General features: G+C 45.5%; 1 protein-coding gene across 1 annotated transcript in view; it reads left to right on the top strand.

Moving 5' to 3' along the window:
- The window catches only part of cd109 (CD109 molecule), a 93,766-nt gene that overhangs the window by 9,607 nt on the left and 65,075 nt on the right, over nt 1-19,084 (top strand). The window contains exons 3-10 of the mRNA XM_067988433.1: nt 175-203; nt 1,570-1,794; nt 7,688-7,813; nt 10,490-10,529; nt 13,102-13,189; nt 15,311-15,398; nt 16,639-16,840; nt 18,448-18,557. Of these exons, the coding sequence (XP_067844534.1) occupies nt 175-203; nt 1,570-1,794; nt 7,688-7,813; nt 10,490-10,529; nt 13,102-13,189; nt 15,311-15,398; nt 16,639-16,840; nt 18,448-18,557 (908 nt within the window). The remainder of the gene's footprint in view (nt 1-174; nt 204-1,569; nt 1,795-7,687; nt 7,814-10,489; nt 10,530-13,101; nt 13,190-15,310; nt 15,399-16,638; nt 16,841-18,447; nt 18,558-19,084) is intronic.

Below are 19,084 nucleotides of genomic sequence, written 5' to 3'. Positions count from 1 at the left end.
ATAGGGAGGGGAGAGGCCATGGAGGGATTTGAACACGAGGATGAGAATTTTAAAATCGAGGCGTTGTCAGGTCCAGTAACTCTATTACATTTCATCCTTTATCACCCTTTGATTTTTCAATAGTTTTGACTAAAGTATATTAATGGAAATTATTTCCTGTGTCGTTCCTTTCAGGTACTATAGGAAGACTGGTCCTCCCAACAGTAAGTATTTTATCATGACTATTGAGAATATGTAAGATTAGGTTCAGTACAGAGAGTTGAAAAGTACAGGCTTCCCACTGGGAATGCAAAGTCCAATAATTTTGCGGTTGCGACCCAAAAAAAACAACTGTTTTCAACTCCTACCCGTCCCCAACCCACCTGTTCTTGGGGTTTAAAATCACCCCCATAGGTTCCTCATATTGGCTGCTGCTGTATGGTTGCCAACCCTCCAGGATTGGCCTGGAGTCTCCAGGAATTAAAAATCAATCTCCAGGACACTGCTGCGAGCAAAACCCAGGAGGAAAAAATCAATGGGGCGTTAAAAAAATTGTGTCCTTTAAAAATTTTCTTTGAACTTTTGTTTATTAGTCATAAAAATATCACACATGGGGGGGGGGGAAAAGGCTGTTTAACTGATAGTCTAGAATCCTCCAATGCGATTGATTTGGGAAGGCAGGGCTCGGCGAGGATGGGCATGTCGGGCGACCAATGGCAGGAGTGTGGGAGCAGGATGGTTCGAGGCAGGAGGTCATGTGATGACACCTCCAGGAATACGTCCAAACAGAGTTGGCAAACCTAGCCTGCAGTGGTTTAGATAATGACCTTTTAGATTTGGATCTTAGTGTCTGATATCAAGTCTGGCCCCAGATTGTTGGAATGAAAATCTTCTAAAATTCATGAGGCTTCTACTTTCATTATGCCTGTGTCTGCTCTTTGAAAGAATTATCCAATTAGTCTCACTCCCCTGCACTTTCCCCATAGCCCTGTAATATTTTCCCCTTCAAATATTTATCCAATTCCCTTTTGAAAGTTATTATTGAATCTGCTTCCACTGCCCTTTCAGGCAGCGCATTCCAGATCATAACAACTCGCTGCGTAAAAAAAATTTCTCCTCATCTCCCCTCTGGTTCTTTTGCCAATTACCTTAAATCTGTGTCCTCTGGTTACCGACCCTCCTGCCAGTAAAAAAACAGTTTCTCCCCATCAACACTATCAAAACCCCTCATGACTTTGAACACCTCTATTAAATCCCCCCTTTAACCTTCTCAGCTGTAAGGAGAACAATCCCAGTTTCTCCAGTCTGTCCACATGATAAACCAAGCAACTTCAGTAATTATAGAGATGTCATTATTTAGCATTCAAGTGAATACGACTCCCCTTTAACGCTAAAGGGCAGATTTTCGAAGTTGTTACCACAGCAAGCCTCCTATCCCACCATCAGTGAGGATCGAAAAATCGCACCGACGATAGCCGAGGAGTCAGAAAACCTACCCTTCCATTTCTTGATGTGTAATTCTGACCGTTTGTCTCGGATAAAAACAGTTTTTTGACTGCACGCTTTTGTTTCCTCTCCCCCAATCTGCAGGAGGATTTGCCAGAGAGCCGATATGAATTGGTGGTGCAGGGGCATGCAGAGGGAAAATTGCTGTTTTCCAACAGCACCTCCTTGGAGGTCATTGCAGCAAGTGTCTCCACCTTGATCCAGACGGACAAGGCTATATACAAACCAGGGCACACGGTGAAAATTCGAACCATCTCCATCTACCCTGATCTCAAACCATACCTGGGCAAAATAAATGTTATCATTCATGTGAGTATTCTTAGGAGTGGGAACAAGTCATATCCTTCACTGCCTTCTTCCTCCAAAAAACACAACTATTAGTCTAGATGTGATTGGTAGTGATATTGGTGTGCGCACACACAACCCGATCATAGGTTTGCCATTTTAAACGTGCTAATCCCTTTAGTTTAAACTCGCAGATTGAAAGTTTACTTTCACAGCAACTGCCCTCTAATTCGATCTCACAAGTTTACAAGTGGCTACTGTTATCTGCGTTGTACCATGGTGGGTATTTGAGCAGTGGGCTTCGAGGGACGGGCTTTGTTTCCAGCTAAACTTAACAGCCGTGCTCTCGACCCCAGGCCACCCATGAGCAATGCCACAGGAGATCTGCTGGGAACCATAGGAACAGGAGTTTTATGTTATGCCTTTCACAACTGCTAGTTAGTTTAAACTAGCAGGCTGAAAGAGTTAAATTACGAGGACAGGTTGCATAGACTAGGCTTATATTCCCTTGAGTGTAGAAGATTAAGGGGCGATATTATTGAGGTGTTTAAGATGATTAAAGGATTTGATAGGGTGGATAGAGAGAAACTATTTCCTGTGGTGGGGGAGTCCAGAACAAGGGGGCATAACCTTAAAATTAGAGCTAGGCCGTTCGAGGGTGATGTCAGGAAGCTCTTCTTCACACAAAGGGGAGTGGAAATCTGGAACTCTCTCCCCCCAAAAAGCTGTTGAGGCTGGGGGTCAACTGAAAATTTCAAGACTGAGATTAGTAGATTTTTGTTGGGTGAGGGTATTAAGGAATATGGAACCAAGGCGGGTAAATGGAGTTAAGATACAGGTCAGCCATGATCTAACTGAATGGCCGAACAGGCTCAAGGGGCTGAATGGCCTCCTCCTGTTCCTATGGTTCCTAGCAGATCTCCTGTGGCATTGCTCATGGGTGGTCTGGGGTCTAGAGCACAGATGTTAAGTTTAGCTGGAAACAAAGCCCGTCCCTCGAAGCCCACTGCTCAAATACCCACCCTGGTACAATGCAGGTAACAGTAGCCACTTGTAAACTCATTGCTGTAAAATTCAGGCTGCAGGCCAATGACTAGTTTTCTAGTTTTATATGATGGTTTTACGACTGTAATAGTGTGACACTTTGAAGTGCAACATCTGGACTGCGATGTACATGTTCCAGCACAACTTGTCTAACATCTGGACTGCGATGTACATGTTCCAGCATAATTTATTTTTATACAGCGAATCTGCTGAGGCACTGCTCACAATAAGTCAGAGGATATGCTGTTTTATCAGGAAAAGAACATTATACAATGTAAAGTACAGATGTGTGTCTCTTTAAGTCTGCAGTCTAATTGCTGCTATGTAAACACTGGGTTCAAATAAAGTTCAATTAAAAGTCTGCCTCTGTTAAGAGGATAAATTCATACAGTTAAAGAAAGAAGTTGAAAGAAAGAACTTGCATTTATATAGCGCCTTTCACAACCTCAGGGCATCCCAAAGCGCTTTACAGCCAATTAAGTACCTTTTGAAGTGTAGTCACTGTTGTAATGTAGGAAAAGCGGCAGCCAATTTATGCACAGCAAGATCCCACATCCAGGAATGAGATAAATGAATAGGAATAAGTTGGTCGCACTCTCGCCTCCGAGTCAGAAGGCCATGGGTTCAAGTCCCACTCCAGAGACTTGAGCACATAATCCAGGCTGACACTCCCAGTTCAGTACTGAGGGAGTGCTGCACTGTTGGAGGTGCCGTCTTTCGGATGAGACGTTAAACTGAGGCCCCGTCTGCCCTCTGAGGACCCCACGGCACTATTTCGAAGAAGAACAGGTGAGATCTCCCCGGTGTCCTGGCCAATATTTATCCCTCAACCAACACCATTAAACAAAAATCACAAATTATCTGTTCATTACCATATTGCTGTTTGTGGGATCTTGCTGTGCGCAAATTGGCTGCCGCGTTTCCTACATTATAACAATGACCACACTTCAAAAAGTATTTAATTGGCTGTAAAGTGTTTTGGGACACCCTGGGGTCGTCAAAGGCGCTATATAAATGCAAGTCATTCTTTTCTTTCAACACCTGAGGAAGCAAGCCTGTAAAGACTCCAAGTCATTGTTAATAATCGACCGGTTGGCCTATCTCAGTAACGGGGCCAAGAGTGCATGACCTGTTATTGGCGGGGGTGGGGTTTGTGGGGGGCGAGGGACTCTTCTCAAATGGGTTCCAGTTAACCTTGCAGGCCAAAGCCCTAATCATCGGGCTGTCCAAGTCGGACAAGCAGCAAGTTGCGTGGTTTTAGGCGCTGAAACTCCAGACTAACCCTCAACCCACACTTGGGGGTCCCCACGTCTTGCTCCTACGGACCTGTCCCTATGGGGAGAATGTGTGCATTCTGCATCAGGCAGACTGAAGCTTTACAGGGGGGCTGGAGATTTCTCAGTAGCTTCAATCGGCGACTCTTAAACATGGTGATGAGATTTTGTGGATGTCAGACTCCCAGCTGACAAATCAAAAATTAAATTTTTCTTTGAAGTGTGATGCGAAAAGGTGAGGGTGGAATTTAAGGTGTGATATACAGGAAATGTGCACAATATGTACTGTTTCTATAATATTAAACATATGGATGCGTTAATAGTTCCATTAAAATAGCAAACAAAGGAATGTCATATTAAGTGTTTTAAGCTATTATAGCCAAAAGCACTTTATAGCCTATTGTCTCTGTAACTTCTTCAAGTTGCCTGCTTCTTTATAAGTTACTCTACAACTTTATTACTCTTTGGGTTATGTCCCCGATTTTAATCGCTCCACCATTGGCGGCCGTGCCTTCAGCTACCTGGGCCCTAAGCTCTGGAATTCCCTCCCTAAACCTCTCCGCCTCTCTCTCCTTCTTTAAGACGCTCCTTAAAAAGTACCTCTTTGACCAAGCTTTCGGTCACCTGTCCTAATATCTCCTTATGTGTCTCAGTGTCAAATTTTGTCTGATCATCGTTCCTGTGAAGCGCCTCAGGATGTTTTACCACGTTAAAGGTGCTATATAAATGCAAGTTGTTGTTGAATAAAATTTCACCCACTTATCCATAATTTTTATGTATTTTTTAAAATTGAGAAGCTATCCTAAGAATCATTGGCAGTGCAGAACATTACCAAGAAAAGTTCACGGTCCATAGCTCATCAACATGGGACATAAGTGTGTGCTTTCAGTGAAATTTAATAGGGAATTTAAGTTGCTAGTTTAAGAGGATAAGACACTTGAGACTCTCAAGGAGCAGGGTGTTGCTGCAAGCTGAATAGCCCTCTTTGTCTCTATTGTTGATTGTTCAAGGATTATTCAGACAGTTTTGGAAACAAAAGCTGAAACCTACTTCTTGTAAGAGATTCTTTACTGGAATCTTTGCTGCCTGTGCCAACCGGCATTCCATTTTACAGACTAGTCATTCAACTCAGGTCGTTTGCCTAATCCTGTGGCTCAGATGGGTGTTGAAGATCCCGAGGCACTTTTTATATCCCAGCATCTTGGCCAACATTCCTCCCTCAACCAACAATCACCACACACACAAAAAAAACAGATTTTATCTCACTGCTGTTTGTGGGATCTTGCTGCATGGCAAATGGCTGCCGCATTTGCCTACATAACATCAGTCGCTGCGTTTCAAAGCAAGTTCATTGTACATGAAGCCCTTTGACATGTTTGTGAGAGACGTAATAATGGATGTCTCTCTTCGTTCTTTCACACACCATCCCCAAATGAGACCCTGTCCCCAGAACCAACGGCTCAAAAGGATTGGCTGCTCGGTAGCGGCTAAAGAAAGGACTTGCATTTATATAGTCCCTTTCACAACCTCAGAACATCCCTAACGCTTTACAGCCAATGAGGTACTTTTGAAGTGCAGTCACTGTTGTAATGTAGGAAACGCGGCAGCCAATTTGCACACAGCAAGATCCCACAAACAGCTATGTGATAATGACCAAATAATCTGCTTTTAGGTGTTGGTTGAGGGATAAGTATTGGCCAGAACACTGGGGAGAACTCCCCTAATCTTCTTCAAAAGAATGCCATTGGATCGTTTACGTCCACCTGAGTGGACAGACGGGCCTCGGTTTAACTTCCCATCCGAAGAATGACACCTCTGGCACTGGATGGTCAGCCTACGAATTTGTGCTCAAGTCTCTGGTGTGGGACTTGAACTCACAATCGCCTCGACTCAGAGGCGAGAGTGTTACCAGCTGAGCCACGGCTAAGTGCGGCCGCTCTCTTATTTCCCCTCTCGCTATTAGAGTCGGTGCCTAGCCCTGCTAGATACCTCTCCCTGACAGTGCGGCTGAGATTGGGAGTGTACAAGGTGCGTGTGTGCCTCCTTGTGCTGGGGGCAGGTACTTCTACTTGCTGCAATGAATTTGGCCAGTTCCAATGGATATCCTGGTACAGTATTGTGTTCTTACTTCAATTTTACTACCTTTTTTTATGTATACCAGTACACATCTATCTCTTTCTCTCTGGGGTCGATTTCCATTGGCTTCACCTGGTGTTAACAGGACGGGAACGGCCTTAAAATGGGGTCAGATACCCTCCCGCCCCCGTTAAAACCGGCGATGCGGCCGGCGCCATTTTGAAAGGGGCCTAACGCCGGGCGTCCAAAGCGCCCGCCTGTTTCAGGTGATAGGCCCCTTTTGATGTGGAAATCGGGGTCCGACAATGTAAATAGAACCCCGATTGCCACCTTTGGTTGGAACCATTCGCAGTCCCGCGCCTATCAGTTCCAAGAGAACCGAAGAGGCCCGCTGAATGCGAGGGTCGAATTGTTTGTGTGGGTCCCGCAGGAGCAGGAGTGTCAAAAATAATCTGTGCCTCTCCCCCCGTCCCCCCCATTAATTCACCTCACTGACATCTACGCCCCCCCCCCTTCCTCCCCAATAACTCACCTTGCTGGAGTCTGCCCCGGATGGATCTTAAGGCCTTAATCCAGCGCGCTGCGTCAGGACTCCTGTTTGGTGCCCCGCAGCTCACCTGCCAGACTTAAATGAATCCGGGGCCTCAAAATCGCGGGCGTGGGGGGGGGTCTCTTCAATGCCGGAATGGGTGGCCGACAATCAAGATCGACCCCCTCTGTCTCTCGATCTCACTCCAACGCGGTGAGTCCAGCCACCGGTGGTTTAATTTTCCACAGAAGTGGCTTCACCCAGTTCGGGCCACGCAGCGATTAAAAAAATAAGCCTCATCTCAGCGAAAGAAATGTCACGGTTGTTAAACAATCTGCTTTGCTGCTCTTTCCAGGAGCCGTGCACGGCTACAGTGTGAATAGGGGCAGCTCTGAACAAAATAGGATCAGACAAACCACCTCAGTTCAACGTCTCATCTGAAAGATGGCGAGCAGTGTCCGTGCTGGTTGACACGGAGAGCAAATTCTAGTAAAGCATCCCTCGCAAGAAATAGGTTTCAGCTTTTTGTTTCTAAAACTGTCTTGAACAAATCCCTGAACATTCAACAATAGAGACAAAGAGCCTTTCACAAGTGATGGGGAGAACATTACTGTTATTTCATCATAACTGTGCAATGTTACAGAAACTGATTAACCCCAACAACTTGGATTCATATAGTGTCTAGGCCCTAAGCTCTGGAATTCCCTCTCCAAACCTCTCTGCTTCTCTCTCCTCCTTTAAGATGCTCCTTAAAATCTACCTCGATGACCAAGCTTTTGGTCACCTGTTCTAATGTCTCCTTCTTTGGCTCGGTGTCATTTTGTTTTTGTTTGATAATCACTCCTGTGATGCACTTTGGGACGTTTTACCACATAAAAGGCACTATATAAATGCAAGCTGTTGTCGTGTCACCTTTAGAGTCTAAAAAATGTTACAGAAACGATAGAATTACACAATACTTCCGCTCAATAAAATGCATATCTTAATCCGACAGAGCCCACAGAGGTCTGTGATTCAACAGTGGCTGGACGTGGAGACCACATTAGGCGTAGTTTCCAAGGAATTTCCACTGTCTTCTAACTCTCCACTAGGTGACTGGAACATACAGGTCACGTCCAAGGTAAGTATAATCAATCCTACTGTGCGATTCAATATAACTTAACATAATTCAACATAACATATACAATCTATATCAATGACTTGGATGAAGGGACCGAATGTATGGTTGCTAAATTTGCTGATGACACAAAGGTAGGTAGGAAAGTAAGTTGTGAAGAGGGCATAAGGATTCTGCAAAGGGATATAGATAGGTTAAGTGAGTGGGCAAAAATTTGGCAGATGGAGTATAATGTGGGAAAATGTGAACTTGTCCACTTTGGCAGGAGGAATAGAAAAGCAGCATATTATTTAAATGGAGAGAGATTGCAGAACTCTGAGGTACAGAGGGATCTGGGTGTCCCAGTACATGAATCACAAAAAGTTAGTATGCAGGTACAGCAAGTGATTAGGAAGGCAAATGGAATGTTGTCATTTATTGCAAGGGGAATGGAATATAAAAGTAGAAATGTTTTGCTACAGTTGTACAGGGCATTGGTGAGACCACATCGAGAATACTGTGTGCAGTTTTGGTCTCCTTATTTAAGAAAGGACATAATTGCTTTGGAGGCGGTTCAGAGAAGGTTCACTCGACTGATTCCTGGGATGAGGGGGTTATCTTATGAGGAAAGGTTGGACAGGTTGGGCCTGTATACACTGGAGTTTAGAAGAATGAGAGGTGATCTTATTGAAAGATATAAGATTCTGAGGGGACTAGAAGGGGTAGATGCTGAGAAGATGTTTCCCCTTGTGGGAGAGACTAGAACTAGGGGCCACAGTTTAAAAATAAGGGGTCTCCCATTTAAGACGGAGATGAGGAGAAATTTTTTCTCTCAGAGAGCCGTGAGTCTGTGGAACTCCCTTCCCCAGAGAGCGGTGGGGGCAGGGTCATTGAATATTTTTAAGGCTGAGTTAGATAGATTCCTGATTAACAAGGGGGGGGTCAAAGGTTATAGTCGGTAGACAGGAAAGTAGGGTTGAGGTCACAATCAGATCAGACATGATCTTATCAAATGGCAGAGCAGGCTCGAGGGGCCGAATGGCCTATTCCTGCTCTTAATTCGTATGTTCGTATGTAACTTACAGCCGACAAAGGGAGTAAACTAGAACTTTATAGAATTTTACAAGGACCGAAACAGGCCATTCGGCTCAACTGGTCTATGCCGGTGTTTATGCTCCACACGAGCCTCCTCCCTCACTACTTCATCTCACCCTATCAGCATATCCTTCTATTCCTTTCTCCCTCTTGTGTTTATCCAGCCTCCCCTTAAATGCATCGATGCTATTCGCCTCAACCACTCCTTGTGGGAGTGAGTTCCACATTCTCACCACTCTCTGGGTAAAGAAGGTTCTCCTGAATTCCCTATTGGATTTATTAGTGACTATCTTATATTTATGGTCCCTAGTTTTGGTCTCCCCCATAAGTGGAAACGTCTTCTCTATGTTTACCCTACCGAACGTTTTCATAATTTTAAAGATCTCTATCAGGTCACCCCTCAGCCTTCTCTTTTCTGGAGAAAAGAGCCCCAGACAGTTTAATATTTCGAATGTTACAACACCAGGTTATAGTCCAACAATTTTATTTGAAAATCACAAGCTTTCGGAGATTATCTCCTTCGTCAGGTGAGTGAGTGAATGAGAGGTTCTCAAATCGAATATCTTATATTATACCTCTCATTCACTCACTCACCTGACGAAGGAGATAATCTCCGAAAGCTTGTGATTTTAAAATAAAATTGTTGGACTATAACCTGGTGTTGTAACATTCCTTACATTTGTCCACCCCAGTCCATCACCGGCATCTCCACATCATGTTTAATATTTCCTTAAAGTTATAACCTCTCACTTCTGATATCATCCTTGTAAATCTTTTTTGCACCTTCTCCAATGCTTCTATATCCTTTTTGTAATATGGAGACCAGAACTGTGCAGATTAAACTCACTACTTAGGTTGAAGGCTTTCAAGAGCTTGTTGGGGTTTGACGTTGACGATCTAATGTCGCAACCATGAGCTGGGCTTGAAGAGGCAGACTTAAATGGCAAGATAGTGCTGACCACCACTTTTTCTCCACCTGCCTCTCTTCATTTTCTCCAGCCAACGCCAAAAGCACATGGTCGCTGGGCCCAAATCCTGGAACTCCCTACCTAACGGCACTGTGGGAGAACCTTCACCACAAGGACTGCAGCGGTTCAAGAAGAAGGCTCAACACCACCTTCTCAAGGGGTAACTCGGGATGGGCAATAAATGCCAGCCTCGCCGGCGATGCCCGCATCCCGTGAGAATGCAGACCTGATAGGCTGTTTTACCAGGGTTGACTTACATGATGTGGGGAAGGTCCACATCAGAAACCTAAAGTGACAAACATTTTGGTTTCGTCACATGACCTCCCACCTTCCATTGGCCCCCGCCTGGTCAAACAGCTTTATCCCCCATCTCCGCTATTTTTATAAGTAAGAAACGAAAGTGTTTAAAAAAAATACACCATTTTTTGTTATTGCCCCAATGATTTTATCTCCCTGGGGTTTGCTCACGGCAGTGTCCAAGAGACGAATCCTTAATTCTTGGAGACCAGAGGGCAATCCTGGAGGGTTGGCAACCCCTAGGTTAAGCGTGAGTGGGTGGGGGATGGGATCTGGTATTATGTAATGGTAAGATTCTTCTGCAAAACCTCATACTCAACATGTTAGCTTTCTGTTACAGGGTGTGCAACGGGAAAAGACTTTCACTGTTGCTGAATACGGTGAGTAATTCCTGCTCTTCTTACATAGGATTACATGGAATTTACAGCACAGAAACAGGCCATTCGGCCCAACTGGTCTATACTGGTGTGCACACGAGCCTCCTCCCACCCTACTTCATCTCACCCTATCAGCATATCCTTCTATTCCTTTCTCCCTCATGTGTTAATCTAGCATCCCCTTCAACTCATCTGTGCTATTCACCTCAACTACTCCTTGTGGGAGCGAGTTCCACATTCTCACCACTCTTTGGGTAAGGAGGTTTCTCCTGAATTCCCAATTGGATTTATTGCTGACTATCTTATTTTTATGGCCCTTAGTTTTGGACTCCCCCACGTGGATTACTCTTCTAGTAGCAAGCGCTCTCCGCCTATTCTAAGCAGTAGAATCGCTGTCGTCAATTAAAGCTGCCGTTAGACTGCCCCTGGTCTCCTCTTACGCCTTTGTGTGAGTGGGGACATTGCATTTACACTTGGCACTCTTACAGGTACATGGGAACCGATGGTAGAACTCTGTGCAGGCTCGATCAAACACAACGACAGAGTACAATTTACTGGCCCTCTGAGTTAGGGCTGGCCTCAATCTAATTTCGAGTAACGCAGGAACAGGAGAAGGCCATTCAGCCCCTCGAGCCTGTTCCGCCATTCAATTAGATCATGGGTCATCTGTATCTTAACTCCATTTACCCGCCTCGGTTCCATATCCCTTCATACCCTTCCCCAACAAAAATCCATCAATCTCAGTTTTGAAATTTTCAATTGACCCCCAGCCTCAACAGCTTTTTGGGGGTGAGAGTTCCAGATTTCCACTCCCCTTTATGTGAAGAAGTGCTTCCTGACATCACCCCTAGCTCTAACTTTAAGGTTATGCCGCCTTGTTCTGGACTCCCCCCACCAGAGGAGATAGTTTCTCCCTATCTACCCTATCAACTCCTTTAATCATCTTAAAAGCCTCAATTATAGAATCATTATAGAATCATAGAAAGGTTACAGCACGGAAGGAGGCCGTGCCGGCTCTGTGCAAGAGCAATCCAGCTAGTCCCACTCCCCCGCCCTATCCCCACAGCCCTGCAAATTTTTTCCTTTCAAGTACTTATCCAGTTCCCTTTTGAAGGCCATGATTGAATCTACCTCCACCACCCCCTCGGGCAGTGCATTCCAGATCATAACCACTCGCTGCGTAAAAAAGTTTTTCCTCATGTCGCCTTTGGTTCTTTTGCCAATCACCTTAAATCTATGTCCTCTGGTTCTTGACCCTTCCGCCAATGGGAACAGTTTCTTTCTATCTACTCTGTCTGGACCCTTCATGATTTTGAATACCTCTATCAAATCTCCTCGCAACCTTTTCTGTTCCAAGGAGAACAACCTCAGCTTCTCCAGTCTATCCATGTAACTAAACTCCCTCATCCCTGGAATCATTGTAGTAAATCTTTTCTGCATGCTCTCTAAGTCCTTCACATCTTTCCTAGAGTGCGTTGCCCAGTTGTGGCCGAACCAGTGTTTTATAAATGTTCATTACGACTTCCTTGCTTTTGTACTCTATGCCTCTATTTATAAAGCCCAGGATCCTGTATGCTTTTTTAACCGCTTTCTCAACCTGCCCTGCCACCTTCAACGATTTGTGCACATATACCCCCAGATCTCTCTGTTCCTGTACCCCTTTTAGAGTTGTGCCCTCTAGTTTATATTGCCTCTCCTCATTCTTCCTAACGAAATGTATCACTTCGCATTTTTCTGTGTCAAATTCCATCTGCCACATGTCCGCCCATTTCACCAGCCTGTCTATATCCTCTTGAAGTCTAATTAGATTGTGTTAGAAATGAGATTTCTATTGATTGTTCTGTTTTTGGCTGGATGTTGTCATGACTTGGATCTGATGTGCTTCATATCATTGGTTTTCATGTAAAGAAGAAAGGGGAATGAAGAAAGACTTGCATTTATATAGCGCCTTTCACAACCTCAGGACATCCCAAATTGGCTTTATAGCCAATAAATTCCTTTTGAATTTATTGTAATGTAGGAAATGTGGCGGCCAATTTGTGCACAGCAAGATCCCACAAACAGCAATGTGATAATGGCCAGATAATCTGTTTTTTAGTGATGTTGGTTGAGGGATAAATATTGGCCAGGACACCGGGGAGAACGCCCCTGCTCTTCATCAAAACTGTGTCATGGGATCTTTTACAGAGGACACAGATTTAAGATCTGCTAAAGAGTTAGAAGTGACATGAGGAAATATTTTTTTAAGCAGCGAGTTGTTATGATCTGGAATACGCTGCCTGAAAGGGCGGTGGAAGCAGATTCAATAGTAACTTTCAAAAGGGAAATTAGGTAAATAATTAAAGGTGAAAAAATTACAGGGCTTTGAGGAAAGAATGGGACTAATTGGATAGCCCTTTCAAGGAGCTGGCACAGGTACGATGGGCTGAATGGCCTCCTCCTGTGCTGTACCTACTATGATACCATGATACATCCACCTGAGAGGGTGGGGGGGGTAGTTGCTGTTTTATACGAACCTTTTGATTTCTTTTGCTAATTGAGTTCAAATTGCTGTTTTGATGGTTTGCAATTTCAGTGTTCTCTCGATTTGAAGTTTTCGTCAACACGTCATCTGTGTATCTTCCACTCGATCAAACAAACTTAACTGGAACTATTGCTGCACGGTGGGTAATTCATAGAGTGAGAATTGAAGTAAGAAAGCCGTGCGGTAGCCGAAGAATAATGCAATGAAATAATTATGGATCATTTGGCTAGGCCTAGGTCAGTAGGAAGGGTCCAGGGCCTCAGGCTGAGATCAGGAAAATCCTAGCCCCGTGTCATCCCTGTGTTCTGGTCCTGGGTCCCGAGAGAGTTTATCCAATGAACTGTAAAGACCAGGAAGGTTCATAGAAACATAGGAACAGGAGGAGGCCATTCTGCCCCTCGAGCCTATTCCGCCATTCAATTAGATCATGGCTGATCTGTACCTCAACTTCATTGGCTCCATATCCCTTGATACCCTTACCGAACAAAAATCTATCAATCTCCATCTTGAAAATTTCAATTGACCCCCCAGCATCCACAGCCTTTTGGGGGAGGGTGTTCCAGATTTCCAAAACCCTTTGCGTGAAAAAGTGCTTCCTAATTTCACTCCTGTACGGCCTGGCTCTAATTTTAAGATGGTTTCCCTCTTGTTCTGGACCCCCCCGCCAGGGAGATAGTTTCTCTCCATCTATCCTATAAAATCCCTTTATCATTTAAAACACCTCGATTAGATCAACCCTCAGCCTTCTAAACTCGAGGGAACACAAACCAAGTTTGTGCAATCTGCCCTCATAACTTAGCTCTTTTAGCCCTGCTGTCATTCTGATGAATCTGCACTGGACCCCCTCCGAGGCCAATGTATCTTTTCTGAGATGCGGTGTCCAGAACTGAATGCAGTCTCTCCGGATGGGGTCCAACCAGAGCTTTTGACTACTGAAGCATCACTTCCTCCCCTTTGTGTTCCAGTCCCCTTGAGATAAAGGCCAATATTCCATTAGCCATTTTGATTCTTCTTCGTACCTGGCCAGTAGCTTTTAGCGATTTGTGTTCAATCCCTGCTGTGTGCTGAGATTACTGATCTAGACCCGGGCAGCAGGAACATACTCAATTAACCCCCATCTGAACAGAGTCTAGTGGCCGCTATTGGTACGGTGGTGTAGTGGCCATGGAAGCCGTGAGTTTGATCCCTCAACGGCAAGTTGTGAAATTGGAATTTAATAAATCTTGCAATCTCTGGCCTGGAAGCAGCAACAACAGAAAAAGGACCACCAAAGCTGCCGGATTGTCATAAAAACTCAACTACGTCACCCAATATCCTTCAGGGAACGGAACCTCCATCCTTGCCCAGGCTGGCCTGCGGGGAAACTCTGGGCCACGCTATGGTGGTTGACTTTTAATGCCCAGTAAAGCAAGCGAATCAGTTATGGAAACAATTGCTATGAAAATATCCTCTGAAAATACCGACCGCAGCCATTCAAGAAGAGCAACTAGGGCTGGGAAATAAAGGCGGCCTAGTGCCTCGCCGACACTGCCCACATTTCTGAGAACCACTGGAAGACCAAGCCCACATGTGGACAGGATCAGGCTGGTCTGTGGTTTCCCCCTGCAGTTGGAGAGCCCGTTGACACTAGCGAATAATGGCTGTCTCGGGCAAGGTGCGGAGGATGCCAAACAAATGCCCCAGTCAGGAGTTAGCACCCTGGTGAGGGAGGGTTTAAAAAAATAACTTTCACAAAAAAAGCCCCTTTTGCACAGAATGCACAGCACAGCAACAGGCCATTCGGCCCAACTGGTCCGTGCCGGTGTTTATGCTCCACACGGACCTCCTCCCACCCCCTAACTTCATCTAACCCTATCAGAAGACCCTTCTATTCCTTTCTCCCTCATGTGTTTATCCAGCTTCCCCTTAACTGCATATTTCGGCCCCTTTTATCTTTAGGGGCCTCAGGACCCTCCCCCATGACGGAAACTCATAAAACCATTTGCGGAATTGTGAACCCATTCACCGTAGAATCTTACAGCACAGAAGGAGGCCGTTCGGCCCATCGTGCCTGTGCCTGCTCTTTTGAAAGAGCCATCCAATTAGTCCCGCTCCCTGCCCGAGGCCCCTGACTGACCTGTCAGGTGGACATAAAAGATCCCAAGGCACTATTTCCAAAAAGAGCAGGGGAGTTCTCCCCGGTGACTCTGATGAATTTAGATGACATTGTATTTAGGTTCGTTGCCATGTGTTGTTTTCTTTGTATCTTGTTCCTTTTCAGGTACCTCTACGGAAAGCCTGTGAAAGGAAACGTGTCAGTCTCCATAAGCCTGTCACCCTTCACATCAAAGATAAACAAAACGTTTGAGGTACTTTTGAATTACTTTTATTTCTCCCGTTCCCTCCTCTCTCCCTTCCCCCCCTCTCCAACAACTTCAGTTTCCTCCCCTCCTGTCCTGACTTACTCTGGCAGGGAATTTGCACAGATGTTGGTTGCCCTCTGGCAATCCACCCAACTGGTCGTTACATAGAATTATATCGAATTTACAGCACAGAAAAAGGCCATTTGGTCCAACGGTGTTTATGCTCCACACGAGCCTCCTCCCTTGGTATTTCATCTCACTCTATCAGTATATCCTTCTATTCCTTTCTCATGTGTTTATCCAGCTTCTCCTTAAATCCATCTACACTATTCGCCTCAACTACTCCTTGTGGTAGCGAGTTCCACATTCTCACCACTCTCTGGGTGAAGAAGTTTCTCCTGATTTCCTTATTGGATTTATTAGTGACACTCTTATCTTTATGGCCCCCTAGTTTTGGGCTCCCCCCTCATTCTTCAAGTGTGGGCAAGATGTCGAACGACAGCAGGCCCGATCAGAGTGAAGGGGGCATCATACCTCAAGCTGATCCCGTATTCCCGACATCCAGCTCGCACACACACGCGCCCCTACCAATAAAGGGCACTGTCTCTAGAAAGAAGCAAAAGAAATGGTTTGCATTTATATAGCGCCTTTCACAACCCCTGGATGTCCAAAAGAGCTTCACAGCCAGTGAAATACTTTTTTTGAAGTGTAGTCACTGTTTTAATGTAGGGAAACGCGGCAGCCAATTTGCGCACAGCAAGGTCCCACAAACAGCACTGTGAGAATGACCAGATAATCTGTTTAAGTGATGTTGGTCGAGGGATAAATATTAGCCAAGGCACCGGGGAGAACTCCCCTGCTCTTTTTCGAAATAGCGTCGTGGGATCTTTTATGTCCACCTGACAGGGCCTCGGGGGCAGGGATTGGGACCAGTTGGATAGCTCTTTCAAAAGAGCAGGCACAGGCACGATGGGCCAAATGGCCTCCTTCTGTGCTGTAAGATTCTACGACGAAAGGTCCAATGAGGGGAAGGGGGCAATTAGCTGGGTCATTTTCTGCGAATGAGGTTGATTTTTAACCCCGTGTGCACTGAGCGAAGGAACGAAACCGATATCACGATGCGTTACAGAATAAAACACCTTGTTTTTAATCACTAGGTGACCCCACCATTGTGTCAGTAGCAAAGTGCTAAAAGTTTACATCCACATCTACCAGCATTAACTCTCCCTTTTTGTATCATACGCAGATGAACGGTTCTGCCGATTTCATCTTCACTTTCTCCGAGATGCTGCGTTTCGGTCAAATGATTTACGGAGGCTTCCTGGACTTAACCGATTCATTCCCCTCAAACCTATCGCACCAATCGCTGATGGAACATCCGCTGGAACTGCTCAGGTACCAAGTCCACCAAGTGACGATCAAAGCCGCTGTGACAGAATCTCACACAGGTAAGAGTGAGAAGATGGAGTTTAACTGTGATCGACCTTTGAACCCCCATGAGGTGATCAGCTGTTTTAATAGGATGCCCATCGAGCTGCATCTGACCTCTAGCTGTGTCAGCTGACTTTTCACCCAGCCAACCAGGTGATACTCGGCAGGTAACCAATAGGAATGAAGGACTCTATGGGACCAGAAAAGACCATCTGCATCCCCCAGTCCCCCAAAGACCCTCGACTTCAAACACTTGTTCTACCATTAGAATTTAATCTGAAGTAATATTCCAGATGAAATGTTCCTTATCTTTTTGTACCTCTATCTGGTCTCCTCTCAGATACCTCCTCTACAGGCTGAAAGGCCCAAAGCTCCCCAGTCTTTCCTCTTCCTTCCGCAGACCTCGGACACTGTTCATAGAGTCATAGAATCTTACAGCACAGAAGGAGACTATTCGGCCCATCGTGCCTCTGCTGGCTCTTTGAAAGAGCTATCCAATTAGTCCCACCTCCCCCCCCCCCGCTCTTTCCCCAAAGCCCTGCCATTCTCTCCCCTTCAAGCCCTAACCCCTAAACCTCTCTACCTCTCTCTCCTACTTTAAGAGCCCCCTTAAAACCAACCTCTGTGACCATGCGTCCGGCCTAATATCTCCTAGTGTGGCTCGGTGTCAGATTTTGTTAGATAATCGCTCCTGTGAAGTGCCTTGGGACGTTTTACTACGTTAAAGGTGCTATATGAAGGCAAGTTGTGGTTGTAATAGTAATAGTGACTCCCTGCTCCAGAGGTGGCACTATAGCCTGTTTGAACAGAAATAAATTAGCCGGATCTGTGGGACTCGCCCACTGACGGTCTCCCGCAGATCCGGCAGGCTACGATTTTAACCTGCTCTCCCGAGCAGGCGAGAGGACACCTGTCAGAAACTTCGAATATGCAGCTCGTGCCCATGATGATGTCATCGGGACCTGAGCGCTATTTTAACCCGCGGGCCTGAGAGGGGAAGCGGCTGCGGCTTTTTCGCGCCAAGTCAACCCAGCGGCAAGAGGAGTCGGAGCGGGAAAAGGTCCAAAATGGCGGGTCTTTTAACTTTCCTTGCGGGACCGGGAGGAACAGGAGTGAATTCACAACCTCAGGACGTCACAAAGCGCTTCGCAGCCAATGAAGTACTTTTTTTTTAAGTGTAGTCACTGTTGTAATGTAGGGAAACGCGGCAGCCAATTTGCGCACAGCACGATCCCACAAACAGTGCATGAGATAAATGACCAGAGAATGGGTTTAAAATTGGGGCCTGTGCCACTGCACTGCCCAAATCAGGTGTAACCATAGGGTTGAACAAGCTCTCGATACATCGATATGGAATCCTACTTATGTGCTGTTTTAACGCATTGATTAACTTGGTTAAAATAAATGGTTCTGGAATTCCTGTGGATTAATGTGTACACAATATTCAGTTGCATGTCTATTAGGCCACACAGACTGGGACGTGCAGATCTAGGTTTGTACCTGTCCAATATTGTAATTGAGTCGGGATTTTAATAGATCTAAAAATCCACTGAGAGTGATTTCAACCCTGGCATCTTGATCAACTTAATCTTCTTTGTAACCTCATCTTTTTTTGTAACCACAGGTGTAATGCAGATCGCAACTGCAAACGTCACCGTGTCGTTCGTGAAGTACAAGCTGGAGATTCTCAGCTATCCTCGGATCTTAAAGCCCCCTCTGAACTTCACCACCCGCGTAAGTCTCTGCTGAGGACAGCCCGTGAACACGAGAGGCCCTGATTCTAACCGACCCCTCCCGGCGAGGACCAGATGTCCAACCTGAGCCAAGCTCCATTCCCGCCCAGAGGGCTAGGTTCAAACCGGGGCTTAGAAATCCGAAACAAAAAGCGCTGGAATTGCACAGCTGCTCAGGCGGAGTTTGGAAGAGTGAGATGGGCTGTCGTTTCAGAACTTGTACAAGGTTTATCACCCGAAACCTTAGCCTGTCTTTCTCGTTCGGATGCTTAATCATCTGCTGTGCATTTCCGGCACTTTTTTTGTGTGAGTTTAATTATGGTTCGGAACTGCAATGGAATATTATACTTCTGTGCATGTTAAAGCATTTGAGTTTTAAATTAAAGTCTGTGTGATGCTTATTTCTTCAACATTTTTGATGTACTCTTTTTAACTGAAGAAGCCCTTCCGTCTCGGCTGCAGGTACCTACTCCCATTGGGTCCTGGCCCCACCATAACCAGAAGTCCTCCCCTGCCTTGTTTAACTGG

This window comes from Heptranchias perlo, chromosome 8 (assembly GCF_035084215.1).
Source record: "Heptranchias perlo isolate sHepPer1 chromosome 8, sHepPer1.hap1, whole genome shotgun sequence".
NCBI lineage: Eukaryota > Metazoa > Chordata > Chondrichthyes > Hexanchiformes > Hexanchidae > Heptranchias > Heptranchias perlo.
The sequence above is the reverse complement of the archived record's forward strand: the minus strand, read 5'-3'. Positions and strand labels throughout refer to the sequence as shown.